The sequence below is a fragment of the Erythrolamprus reginae genome, chromosome 10, assembly GCF_031021105.1.
Source record: "Erythrolamprus reginae isolate rEryReg1 chromosome 10, rEryReg1.hap1, whole genome shotgun sequence".
Lineage (NCBI taxonomy): Eukaryota > Metazoa > Chordata > Lepidosauria > Squamata > Dipsadidae > Erythrolamprus > Erythrolamprus reginae.
In genome coordinates this window covers 22,923,988-22,938,266 of record NC_091959.1, presented here as the reverse complement: position 1 = coordinate 22,938,266, position 14,279 = coordinate 22,923,988, and the positions used below count along the sequence as shown (strand labels likewise).

The window sequence follows — 14,279 nt, the reverse complement described above, 5'->3', positions numbered from 1 at the left end:
AGATGCATCTTAGTTTTTGGAGAGGGAAATAGGGAAAAGAATCTGCTTGCCAGGTATTCATCTGGCTAGCATCCTTAGTCTGGTCAGATTCAGCACATTATTTTATACCCTGGTTAAGGGCTTTAAAAAAAATTATTTGAAGAAAGTAACAATGAAAGAGCTTGCAAGCCAGTAAGAACTGGGAAAATCATTAGCGCCTGTTTAGGGCTGGAAAGAAACTAAGTTAGAGCAATGTGTTCCGAGCAAAGTCTTAGAGCTTGGAAAACATTCTTTGCAGAGAGAAACAATGAAAGAGCCTGCAAGGTAAGAGCTGGGAAGATCGTTAGCAGCTAAGTTAGGGCTGGAAAAAAAGCTACATTCAGGATATAAGATACACCCAAATTATCAGCCTCTTTTAGGGAGGTAACATTTGCATCTTATACTCCAAAAAATACGGTAAGTAATTTTCACCACTGCATAGGATGTAATCCATCTTGATGCTGCCTGTCAACCAATCCTAATTTTCTCCAGAAGTTCTGTTTTTTACTACCCGATTCTACCAGAACAGAAATAGCACTGAGGTTCCTACCAGTATGGTTGAGCACAGCGCACTGGTAGCAAAAGTTGCACACAGCTTCTGTTCTCCTTCATGCATGCTTGTGCATCCCAGCATGTTTTTCCTTCTGTGCATGCGCGGAAGCAAAGAAATTCACTGAAATATCTCTCACACGGGCTTCCCCTTGCAATATTTTGTTTCCTGCGCAATGCAACAGTAGTGGCGGTATTGGGAATCTGCCCCTGGGTAATGAGATGCCATCCGTGAAGTGCAAAAAATTTCACTACCACAGTGTGGGTGTGGCTTATTTTGTGGGTGTGGCATGCTGGCCATGTGACCAGGTGGGAGTGTCTTGATGATCATGTGAACTGGGGATGGCTTAAAGGTCATGTGATTGGCTTAAAGGTGGTCAACTTGACGTCACTCACGTCAAGAGTTTGGGTTAGGGTCCTGGCCTCTTTTCACCTCAAAGAGATAGAGTTTACCTATCTATTTACTATGACTGAGCATCCAAAATATACAATTTAATTCTATGTCTATATGCCATATGTGTACGTACATATCACACACAGGCACACAAAAATATACATTATCTACTATATAAACTCTATGTCTATACACACACACACACACACATACAAACAGCTCTTCTAAAATTATACACACTCAACCTCATTTACTGCGATAGGAAAAACATACCCAGAGCCCAAAAGGGAAAAAAAGAAAATCAAAATTTTTCTACCGGTTCTCCTTAACTGACCGAACCCGTAGGAACCCATCATTGGATACCATCATGGACTCCTCAGCATTTTGGAGCAGAATGGAAAGAAAGTGTGGAAAAGCAAGATGCTTTGGGCAGTGTGTGTTTTGTGTATGTGTGTGTGTGTAAAGAGAACATGGTAGGGGCATGGAAGGGCCCAAGGAAAAACTGAAGCACTGATGGAAGGAGTTTTGAATGAGCTGCATTCATCAGGGCTAATGAAAGGTCTCTGCTGTTTACGGCACAGATCGAAACTCTTCTGCCTAAATATTGAAATCTAATCAAAACACCCTCTTTATGTCAAGAGTCTTAGCTGGTTTGCAGAGGCTGCTTTACTTTTCTTACCATTGAAGTCAGCCTCCGATTGCAGGAAACATTATGTTTCAAGCAGTGGTCGGTTCCTACCGGTGTGTTAGGAGGCTCCATTCCGGTACTGGCTGCCAGATTGCACAATTTGCACGCAACCACTGCGGTACCATCTTCACAAGTCCGTTGGGCAGTGCCATCTATTTTTCCTGAATTTTTGTGCCCCTTTTGTGCTTCCTGCACATGCTCAGAAACAATATCTCACAAGGGATGCTCGTGTGTGATTTCGGCAATTTCACATGCGGAAGCAAAAAATTTCAAAATCTTGATTTTGAAAAAATTCAAAATCAAAAATTCAAAATCTGCCTACCTAACCGTACCTGTAAGAGCCTATCACTGCTACCCAGTAATCCCTTGTGAGGTGGAGTTTGGGCAACTGAATGGAGATGAGTACTTATTGGCCGGATGCCCTTCTTGTCACCAATGTGGAGTTATGTTCAGCAGATATATTCCCTTGTGCCCAGATAGAGAAATATCTCCGCCTAGGATCGAACTTCCAGCCTCCCGATTATAAGTTGACAGCTAAACCTCTAGGCCAATGCACCACACGCCCAACAAGTGGTCCACGTACCCCGATCATCAAATACACTCGTGCATCCAAGATACACCTCCCTCCTTCCCCCAGTGCATGCAAACAGCACCTCAAGCCAAGTTAAATTACAACAACTTTTATTGTACAAGGATTCATCATAGCACTGACAGCAATGGGCTCGGCTCTCTTTTGTTTTGTTTTTCCATTCCAGAGTTGCTTTTTTATTTTTATTTTTTTGTGCACAGGACTTGAGAAGAAAATAAAAATCCTGGGGCTCTTTTCCTTGATGGCTTTTTCTTTTGCAAAATAAAAAAAAGCTCTTCCTGGTATTCCCACCACCCCATAATCCCCAGTCATTCCCCCCATTTCTCCATCGTATACAAAGCTGAACTCCTACCAGCATCTCTGAGACATTGGCAAGTCCACTTGAGTCACTGTTTTAAAAACGACTCCCTCTCGGTTTTCCTCTCTTGCTTTCAATGCATATAACATATAGGTATTTCTTTAAAAAAAAAAATAAATAGGTGCAGGGAATTTCAAGTGCCCTGCACCGTTCCCTGCGAGAGAGAATTCGCCATCTCAGGATGGGAGCTGCTTTCGCCTGCCCAGGTGTTCCCGGGAAAGAAAACCACAGCAAGAAGGAGAAGAAGGAAGATAGGTATATGAAGATGTGTCGTTTTATGATTTGGCCCAGCCTGCTTCTGGCCCGTTCCTACAGAATTAAAAACGGGAGAGCTGGGGAACGGGTCAGAAGAGATGCAGAGTTCGGGACCCCTGGAATCTGACCACGAAGGGCTGGAAGTAAAAAAAAGGCAGTCAGGTGTGGAGTTTTGCCCTGGTCCATCCCCACTTTTCTTCTTACCTGTTTACATTTGCTCTAGCTAATTGCAATTTCCCACACTGTGATTTGACCATTTTTGCATTTATTGAAAGGCATGAACAAGCAATTTCACCGTTTGCATCCACGATGATATATTTTGGAAGAGCTGGAAAATAGAGCATTCCTGACCCCCCTCCCCTTAACAAAACTCCCCCCCTCTGTTTCTGCTCGCTTCCTCTTTGTAGCTCCTGCTCAACCCCATTTATATTTCATGCAAAGACAGATTGGAAAGGGGACTTTTAAAAAAAGGACTTGTCCACTCTGCGGTTTAAAAAAGTGACCCCACTTGCAAGATTGAAAAAAAAAAATCAGGATTTTCCCCTATCTTCTTCCTCCTCTTCCTCCAGATAATCTATTATTTAACTTAACCCTCTGTTAACCCTCCCCTGACCCTGTTCCCCACAAAGATATTTGGCTCTAACCATCATTATTTTAATATATATATATGTATGCTGGAATCGTGTCTGCTTCCTAGTTTGCAAAGGGTTTCTCCCCGTACTCTCTCCTTTCTTTTATTTTTTTGTTCTTTTTCTTTATATATATACACACACACACCGTTCCTTATATAATGAGACTCCCCCCCCTTTAAAAGCAACAACAATGAAAAATATATCAATTTTGTTAATATAACTGTTCCATAAATTCTCTGTCTGTCTGTCTGTGTGCTCCCCGATCTTTTTCTCTCGGAAGGGTGGATCATGCCGTCATCTTTCCATTGGTCCTCGATCGAGCCCGTGAGTTCCTCTTGTGCAGTCTGCGTTTAAAGGTGGAGGCTGTGGGAGGAGAGAGGGAAGAAAGGAGGCCTTGTTACTCGGGAAGGAAGGCTACACAGGCCTGGCTTGTCCTGGGTTGGATGGAAGGAGGGTTTTTTTTCCTTCCCACTAATTCTCTCTCTCTCTCTTTCCCTCCCCCTGTGGAAAAACACAGAAGCTGCAGCGTCTTGTTTATCTGGCTGCTCGTGGCAAGGGCGCGACAGTGCCAAATTTCATCCTTTTGCACAATTGTGCTTTTTCTTACTTTTGGACCCCTGGGAGTTGATGTATTAGTTGGTTGGGGATTTCTTAATGCATTTTTTTTCAGGAATGGGGGGAGGTTTTGTCCTCTCTTCCTCCTGTCCCTCCATTCCTCCTTCCCACAAACATATCTCAGGCGCTGCTAGAGAGAATCCTGTCCCTGGCCCATGGATAAGCAAGAGAGCTGTTTGGAAAAGACCCAGGTGGAGAGGGGAGTTGTTTGTAAATGAAAACCTTGTTAGCATTTGTTGTGATTCCGTCTGAGGCCCCTCAGGGAACGGCTGATCCTCTGCCGGCTTCCTGCTCAGAGGGGGAGGATGAGGAACAGGAGGTTCAGGCAGACGGGGAGGAGGAATCTCAGGCTGAGGGAGAGGGAGGACAGGCAGAGTCCCCCGAGGGGGAGCTCTCCCCAGCAAGCAGCCTGGATTCCTTAGATGAAAATGCACAAGCAATCATCGATCTCCGGCAGAGAAGAGCAACACAACGAAGGGGACAACTAGCCAGGTACTTTCAGCACTAAAGAGGCAACAGCTGGGTTTGGGTGTGGTGGTCTCTGGAAAGGCTGAAAAGGCAGACCCACCCTTCCTGGCTTGTGGAGTATTATCTTTGGGAGTCCTGGGACCTGGCTGTGATCTTTGGCGTCTTGGAATTCTGGTTTGTGACTTTGAATACTGAAACCTTGGGGGGAAAAGGTGTGGGTCTTATTCTCTACAGTGGTGGGTGTGCCAGCAAGAAGTCTGCTGTATTGTCTGGCCATCAGGACTCTGCTGTGAAGTCTCATAGCCTGCCTGTTGGGAAGAACAGGTTTTTCTCTGTGTTTATTTTTCAAACTATAAAGTGCCTTTGTTTTTACCAGTGTGTCTGGCTGTTTTTTCCAGTTGGTGTTGAAGTCTGGGGGCACCCAGACAGAACATATGTGCTTAGTCCAGTGGTGGCAAACCTATGGCACGGGTGATACAGGTGGCACTCAGAGCCATATCTGCTGGCACGCAAGCTGTTTTATTTTATTTTATTTATTTATTTATTTATTTATTTTGTCCAATGCACAATAATATACAATGAAGGTTATAGAGGATATACTCGAGTAAAATATATTAGTCACAATTCAAAGTGTTGGTTATGACCTATAAAGCCCTTCATGGCATCGGACCAGAATATCTCCGGGACTGCCTTCTGCCGCATGAATCCCAGCGACCAGTTAGGTCCCACAGAGTTGGCCTTCTCCGGGTCCCGTCGATGAAGCAATGTCGTTTGGCGGGACCCAGGGGAAGAGCCTTCTCTGTGGCGGCCCCGACCCTCTGGAAGCAATTCCCTCCAGAGATTAGGATTGCCCCCACCCTCCTTCCTTTCATAAACACCTTAAAATCCACCTCTGCTGTCAGGCATGGGGGAATTGAGACATCTCCCCCGGGCCTATATAGTTTATGCATGGTATGTTTGTGTGTATGTCTTGCTTTTTAAAAAAGATTTTTTAAAAAGATATTTTAAATATTAGATTTGTTATACATTGTTTTCATTATTGCTGTAAGCCACCCCGAGTCTACGGAGAGGGGCGGCATACAAATCTAATTAATAATAATAATAATAATAATAATAATAATAATAATAATAATAATTAGAGAAAGAATAGAAGTGAAAATATAAGAATAGAATATATCAATAGGAGAAACTTGGAGAAACTATAGGACAGGGGACGGAAGGCACTCTAGTGCGCTTATGTATGACCCTTATTGACCTCTTAGGAATCTGGAGAGATCAACCGTTGCCCTAGCTCAGCTCCAGCACTCATGTACAGACCGGCCAGCTGATTTTCAGCTCGCCCGGAGGCTCTGGGAGGGCATTTTCAGCTTCTGGAGGGCCCCTCGGAGGTGGGTGGGAGCATTGTTGCCCTCCCCAGGCTCCAGGAAAGCCTCTGGAGCCTGGGGAGGGAGAAAAACAGGCCTACTGGGCCCACCAGAAGTTGGGAAACGGGTTGTTTCGGGCCTCCAGAGGGCCTCCGGGGGCAGGGGAGGTAATTTTCGCCCTCACTAGGCTTTGGATTATGGGTATGGGCCCTCACACAGTTATGTGCGCACTTTTGGCATCTGAGGGAAAAAAAGGTTCGCCATCACTGTTCTAGTCATCCCCGACTCTAGGGGGCAGTCTCTGTTTCAAAGCTGAAGAGTCACCGCTGTCCGAATATGTTTCTGTGGTCATGTGGCCGGCATGACTAAACATTGAAGGTGCACGGAATGCTGTTACCATCCCTCCAAAGGTGGTCCCTGTTTTTCTACTTGCATTTTTACATGCTTTCGAACTGCTAGTTTTGGCAGAATAACAATAGCAATAGCATTTAGAAACATAGAAGATTGACAGCAGAAAAAGACCTCATGGTCCGTCTAGTCTGCCCTTCCTGTATTTTATTTTAGGATGGACATATGTTTATCCCAGACATGTTTAAATTCAGTTACTGTGGATTTACCAACCACGTTTGCTGGGAGTTTGTTCCAAGCATCTACTACTTTTTCTCTAAAATAATATTTTCTCACGTTGCTTCTGATCTTTCCCCCAACTCAACTCAGATTGTGTCCCCTTGTTCTTATGTTCACTTTGCTATTAAAAACACTTCCCTCCTGAACTATATTTAACCCTTTCACATATTTAAATGTTTCGATCATGTCCCCACTTTCCCTTCTGTCGTCCAGACTATACAGATGGAGTCCATGAAGTCTTTCCCAATACGTTTTATGCTTATGCTTTATGCATTACTATTAATCTTCTCATTGTTCCTATCACGCATCTCCTCCCATTTATGACTGCATGTCTGTAACGTTGTTGCACGAATCCTTGTGATTTATATTGACTGGTTCCTAATATGATTTGATTGCTTATTTGTTTCCTATGATTATCATTAAGTGTTGTATCTTATGATTCTTGATGAATGTCTCTTTTCTTTTATGTACACTGAGAGCTTCTGCACCAAAGACAAATTCCTTGTGTTTTCAGTTACACTTGGCCAATAAAGAATTCTATTCTATTCCATTCTATTCTATTCCATTCCATTCCATTCCATTCTATTCTGTTCCATCCGATCCCATCCTATCCCGTTCATCAGTCCCTCTCTCTCAGCTCCAGGAAGGAGAAGGCAATAGCAAAGCAGTCTCCAAAATTTTGCCTGGAATACTGCAGGAGCTTGTCCAGACATATTATCAGGAGTGAACAATAATTCAAGGGTGCAGAGACATTCAACAGCAATCTTATGTTGACCCCTGAATGTGCAACTTTTTAAGAAAGGAAAAACTGCAAGAATTGAGCAGGAAAGTGACCAGGTCCCTCAGCTTAGAACTATCTCTCTTCTTTTGCCTCTTGGCTTGTCCAAAACAAACCCCTGCATCAGAAGATCAGGCTTTTATCTCGTGGAGTAAGAACCTCCTGTCTTTCGTTCTTCTCCAAAAGGCCATATTTGCATGTGTTAGCCAAACCGATTTCTGCTTCAGTTTGGAATCTTATTCTGTACATCCATCTTTTGGGACTTTTTTGGGGTGGTGGTGGTCATGCGAGGCGCATTATGTGCTTACACCACCATTCCAGGAAATGTGGAGAATAAGGAAGGAGAAGAGAGAGAGAGAGAGAGAGAGCTTGCATGTGGAACTTCATATTCTTCTACCGCTGACCAGTTGGCTGGGCTGAAATGTTGCCTTCCAAACCCTTGGAGGCCACTACTTTTACCCCCCTCTTTAATTTATATTCATCCCGTCTTGCGAGTTCCTCTACTTGCTCTCTGTTCTTCTTGTACAATTCTGAGAAACCCAAGATTTATAGAACTTTGCTGAGGACCACATGTTCTCCAAGGAGACCTTGCCAACTATTGGCAATCCTTTAGTGAATTCAAGGGCTCAGTGCTCCTTTACCAGCCAGTCCCTGCAGTCCAGCTTCTAGGGGATGTTTGAATTAGTAATTTCGGTCATGTTAAAAGCTACTGTCAAGGCTACAAGGCTTGGGAGAAATGGTACCACTGTCTATCTCAAAAAACTCCCCAAATTTAACTACCATTAAAAAAGAAGAAAAATCTAGCAACAATCTTACCGTTCAACATGATATCAAATGAAAATAACTTTATATTATTATTATTATTATTATTATTATTATTATTATTATTATTAATTAGATTTGTATGCCGCCCCTTTCCGTAGACTCGGGGCAGCTCACAACAATAACAAGAACAATGTAAGAACAAATCTAATAATTTAAAAAACACTAAAAACCCCATTATTAAAAGCAAACAAACATTCCATGTATAAACTGTATAGGCCCGGGAGAGATGTGTCAGTTCCCCCATGCCTGACGGCAGAGATGGGTCTTAAGAACTTTACGAAAGGCAAGGAGGGTGGGGGTAGTTCTAATCTCTGGGGGCAGCTGGTTCCAGAAGGTCGGGGCCGCCACAGAGAAGGCTCTTTTCCTGGGTCCCGCCAAATGACATTGTTTAGTCGACGGGAGCCGGAGAAGGCCAACTCTGTGGGATCTAACCGGTCGCTGGGATTCGTGCGGCAGAAGGCGGTCCCGGAGGTATTCTGGTCCGATGCCATGAAGGGCTTTATAGGTCATAACCAACACTTTGAATTGTGCCCGGAAATTGATCAGCAACCAATGCAGACTGCGGAGTGTTGGTATAACATGGGCATATCTTGGGAAGCCCATGATTGCTCTTGCAGCTGCATTCTGCACGATCTGAAGTTTCCGAACACTTTTCAAAGGTAGCCCCATGTAGAGAGCATTACAGTAGTCGAACCTTGAGGTGATGAGGGCATGAGTGACTGTGAGCAGTGAGTCCCGGTCCAGATAGGGCCGCAACTGGTGCACCAGGCGAACCTGGGCAAATGCCCCCCTTGCCACAGCTGAAAGATGTTTCTCTAATGTGAGCTGTGGATCGAGGAGGACGCCGTTATATAATAATTTATTAGATTTGTATGCCACACCTCTCCGCAGACATGGGGTTTTATAGTTTACAGTTTATGTCCCAAAAGATATTGACCATGACATCCTGAAGACAAACATCAAATTCTATGAACCATAACCCCTGATATCAACTCTACAGACAAATTACGCATACTATTTAATCACTATTAATTTATACTTCTCAAAAAAAAAGGGAACACTCAAATAACACATCCTACATCTGAAAGAATGAAATATTCACATTGAATATTTCATTTGCACAACTATTCCATTTGCACTACATCATGTGAAATTGACTGTTAATCGGTGTTGCTTCCTAAGTTTGATTTCACAGAAGTTTGATTTACTTGAAGTTATATTCTGTTTAAGTGTTCCCTTTATTTTTTTGAGCAGTGTATTAACTTTTACTAATTCTATTTCTTCATTTTATGCGGGGAGACGTACTCCTAGTACCTATTTGAAACCAGAGGTGGTATAATACTGAAGTGTCAGCCATATAATTGACACATCTCTCCCCCACTCCCCCCCCCAAATCTACCTCCTTTTCTTTTTTTCTTTCTTCTTCTCTAACTTCTTTATTCTCAATTCTTTTTTCCCCTTTTCCCTCATTTTTTCTGTTTTTGTAAACCTGCCATCCCTGTTATGTTATGTAATTTATTCTTCTCTTTCCCTTTTTAATGTAAATACACATTAAAGATTATTTTTTAAAAAGCTACTGTCAAGAGCATTTCCCCATATAGTGGTAGAGGTTCAGTGTGGTGGCTTGAATGTTAGAATCAATCATCCGATCGTTGCTAACGAGCAAAGAAGAGCTAGGAGAGAAACCTGGTACACAAGGGACGTTTTTGTAGCCGCACAGGCATTGTCTTAATTGAAAGCAGGTTTTCAATCTCGTTTGCGGAAAGCTTTTCAGGGATTTCCCTCCTAATTAAAAGGACATTTCAAACGAGTAGGTGGTTTGGGGGGAATGCGGTGGCTCCGTGGCTAAGACACTGGGCTTCTCGATCAGAAAGGGCCAGCAGTTGAACGGTTCGAATCCCCAGCGCCGTGTAACAGAGTGAGCTCCCTTTACTTGTTCCAGTTAGCAGTTTGAAAACATGTAAAAAATGCAAGTAGAAAAATAGGCAGTGACGGGCTACCAAAATTTTTACTACCACACTGTGGGCTTATGCATTTTGTTTCAACATCTTTCAGTGCAAATTGGGTGCTCTGGGGTGGAGCTCCAAATTTGGCTACCAGAACTGCATTCCTGACCGTTCCCATAGAAGCCCACCACTCACAATAGGGACCACTTTTGGTGGGAAGGTAACAGTATTGTGTGTGCCTTTAGTCGTATCGGACACATGACCATGGAATTGTTATCAGACAGCTCTGGCTTAGAAACAGAAATGAGCACCCACCCCATAGAGCAGTGTTTTCCAACCTTGGCAATTTGAAGATATCTGGACTTCAACTCCCAGGCTGGGGAATTCTGGGAGTTGAAGTCCAAATATCTTCAAGTTGCTAAGGTTGAGAAACACTGCTCTAGAGCAGTGTTTCTCAATAGTGATGGGCGAACCGAACCCACACAATTTGGGTCCGTACTGAATTTTTGCGGTATTTCGTATGCCGAACACGAACCTGAAATGTTTTGAAACTTCAGGCAAAGTTCGGGGTTGCGTTCAGTGTTCGGAACTTTGATGTCACTGGCAGGTTGTTTATTTTTATGTGAAAGGACCGCCCTTTGTATGCAGTGCCGCTGAGGCGTCCTTTTTCGTACAAATAACAATGTTTATTTTTACGTGAAGACCTTCCTTTGAAGGAGCTGGGGAATCCCTCCCATGAAGAGATTCTGGGGGCAGATCCTTGACGTCACCGGCAGGTTGTTAAGGACGCCAAGGTGATCACTTCCTGGATTCCATGGAATCCAGGAAGTGATCACCTTGGCATCCTTAGCAACCTGCCGGTATATGTGACATCAAAGCTCCGCCCCCGGAATCTCTTGGTGGGATTCCCCATTTGGGTTCGGGTTCGGGTTTGGCCGAATTTTGCATAAAGTCCGTCCAAACTTGCCGAACTTGAACACCGTTGGGTTCGCCCATCACTAGTTCTCAACCTTTCAAATACTGCGACCCCTTAATACAGTTCCTCATGTTGTGGTGACCCCCAACCATAAGTCGAGCGCCAATTCTCCCAACAGAGCTTCAAGCTGATTGGCAGGAAGATCAGAGGGACACCCCCACTGTTAACGCCTGATTGGTCAGATTTTAAAAATATGTTGCAAAGCGCCAGAAGAGAAGCTTTAGTTCCTAACACCATGGGAATTTATCTCCCCCCTCCATGGTCTTAGGCGACCCCTGTGAAACGGTTGTTCGACCCCCCCAAAGGGGTTCTGACCCCCAGGTTGAGAACCACTGTCCTAGAGTCAGAACGTACTACACGTAGGTGCGAGAGCAACACCTTTACCTTTACCTTCAGGTAGTTCATACAAATAGTGTGAACAGGATAGAGAAAAACAAGGACTCTGTTGTGGCTCTAATTCTATCATGAGGAAAGACAACATTGCTTTTTCTGCTTGATTTTCTCCTGAGTTGTCCAGGCAAATAATGCCCAAACTTTACTCCCACTTATTTTTTTGAATCCAGAAAAACCTACATTAATATAGATTGTTGCATACTAGTTGGCTAGTTTAGTTTACAAGATTTATATGTCACCCAACTCCAGTGGACTCTGGGTGGCTAACAACATGCAAAAAAAACAACACAAAAATTTACAATATCCGCATAAAATATTTAAAAAACCAGCTCAATTAACCCTGTTAATAACACTCAAACATTCAGTCATTCATTCATGGTCCCAGGACCGCCAAAAAAGCCAGGTCTTAACGGCTTTGTGTGGATAGTGTGAATCGCTTTAGGCAGTTGGTTCCAAAGGGCTGGAGCTGCCACAGAGAAGGCCCTTCCCCGTGGCACCACCAATCGACATTGTTTGGCAGACGGGACCTGGAGGAGACCAACTCTGTGGGCCCTTATTGGCCGTAGGTGATACAGTCCTAGACAGTTAAATTAATCAATATAACATCATGTATATATCTAATTCAGTTGAATAAATATTACTGTAAAATTTCATTTGGGCTGCTATCATCATCATAATCATCATCTTTTAACAATCCCATAATCCCTTGCAGGATGGAGTCTAGGCAACTGAATGGAGCTAGCAGAGTGTTTAATGGCTGGTTGCCCTTCCTGTCACCATTGAGGAGTTTTGTTCAGCAGAAATATAGTGTGCCCAGAGAGTGAAATATCTGCCTCTACCTAGGATTGAACTCCCAGCCTCCTGATTGCAAGGCGAGAGCTCCACCTCTAGGCCACCGCACCACTCTCTATTTGGGCTGCTAAATCCTCCCTCTATGGGTTATAAGGGAAAGGGTACAAATGCTGAAAGTTCATCAGAAAACCTTACGTACGGTCTATACAGACTATCCAGGGCTCTTCCCACTGCCCGTTTGATTGGCATCGGATGATGGGCACATGGCGCTGTATGTAATCTTTGTTGCACTGGTAGCGCACCATAGCGTTGATCTCATAGCGGTCTTTCTTCTTGCCAAAGTGCCTGGCATTCTCAACCGCAGGAGGCTCTCCACAGGCCACTGGTAGGGAAAAAAAGGACATTTTTCAAATTGTTTTCTGCTCAAAGCCTTACTCAGCCAACAGGATGCTCCTGGCTGCTCCTGTAATTATAATTTCTGATAATCAGAATGCACCAGGCCATATAAATACAGTCAAAACTTGAAAATGTATAATATCAATATGACTTTGTGTCCGGACTCTGGAGCAGTGTTTCCCAACCTTGGCAACTTGAAGATATCTGGACTTCAACGCCCAGAATTCCCCAGCCAGCATTCGCTGGCTGTGGAATTCTGGGAGTTGAAGTCCAGATATCTTCAAGTTGCCAAGGTTGGGAAACACTGCTCTAGACCATCTTAGTTTCCTGGAAAATATGACTTTTATTTCCACTGGATAACACTTTGCTGCTTAACCTTGAAAATTGTAATTTTATATGCTTGTGCCTTAATCTCTGGACTTGTTTTTGAATTGTGGTTTGGCCCACTGACCTTTCCACAAATGCATTGTACCTTTTAAAAATCTGATCTTGCCACCTGAAGGCAAACAGGATATTTAGCTGTATACCAAAATATCATGGCAACCTTGAAGTGATAAGGTACTCCAGTGGGGATTGAGTCAGTGGTAAGAACAATGTGACTTTGTTATAAAATACATTAAGAAGATATTACAACCATGGTGGCGCAGTGCTTAGAGTGCAGTACTGCAGGCTACTTATGCTGTCTACCGGCTGCCTGCAATTTGGCAGTTCAAATCTCACCAGGCTCAAGGTTGACCTCACTCTAAAAACTCTTTCATGAACGGCGTTGAAACCCCACATCCAATTACCCAACAACAACAATCAACTTTATTTGATTAGTCAATCAACCATATCAAAGCAAAAACAGGCACCACATCGGTCATCATAGAACTGCAACTGGTTAAAATACAATAAAATTGGATAAAATAAAGGGAATTTTGATAAATAAGTTAAAATGCAGTAGAATATGCTAAAATTGAGTAGTAAAACATGAGAATATCACTCATGCAAAGGATTATATTAAACAAAATTACCCCAAATCCTTTGCTTTTAGACTGCCTGGAAGTGGCATCACATCACAAAGAGGCTAAGACTACCTTTTACTATGTAACTCCTCTTGCCTTCTCAGCAATCTCCTATATTGAGGATCTATCCCCTGACTATCCATTCTAATGTCTTCCTCATCCTCTGACTTGGACCACTCTCCCATTGTCATATCAGCCCCCTCTAGTGGTTCTTCAGTTTCACTCAGGTCACTTTTTCACTCACTCTCACTCTCTGCATCACCTGGCAACCCCTCTGGCCCAGGGTATCCAAAAGGGCCTGGCTCATCCTCCTCAGAATCTGACATGACCTGAGGTGGACAAGGAGCACTCACAACACCCTGAACACAACTGCAGAAATTCATGCTGTGGGTCCAGAGCCCATTCCCACAGCACGCACCGCTAGGATAATTACCACCGGAATCCTCGCTATGACCTTTCTTTACTAACTCCAGGAGACATGGATTATGATCTTCCCAAACTGTCCTCCCAGAACAGGGATAGGCAAAGTTGGCTCTTCTATGACATGTGGACTTCATCTCCCAGGATTCCTGAGCTAGCATGATTGTCTCAGGAATTCTGGGAGTTGAAGTT

The 14,279-nt window shown here is 43.6% G+C and overlaps 1 protein-coding gene across 2 annotated transcripts in view; it reads right to left on the bottom strand.

The window, feature by feature from the left end:
• Positions 1 to 2,313: 2,313 nt before the first annotated feature.
• ACAN (aggrecan) overlaps positions 2,314 to 14,279 on the bottom strand; it is a 92,307-nt gene continuing 80,341 nt past the window's right edge. For both annotated transcript variants that reach the window (XM_070762966.1, XM_070762968.1), the window contains 2 exons: positions 12,467 to 12,649; positions 2,314 to 3,846 (listed from right to left, as the gene is read on the bottom strand). In XM_070762966.1, coding sequence (XP_070619067.1) covers positions 3,770 to 3,846; positions 12,467 to 12,649 — 260 coding nt within the window. In that variant the 3' untranslated portion in view covers positions 2,314 to 3,769. The remainder of the gene's footprint in view (positions 3,847 to 12,466; positions 12,650 to 14,279) is intronic.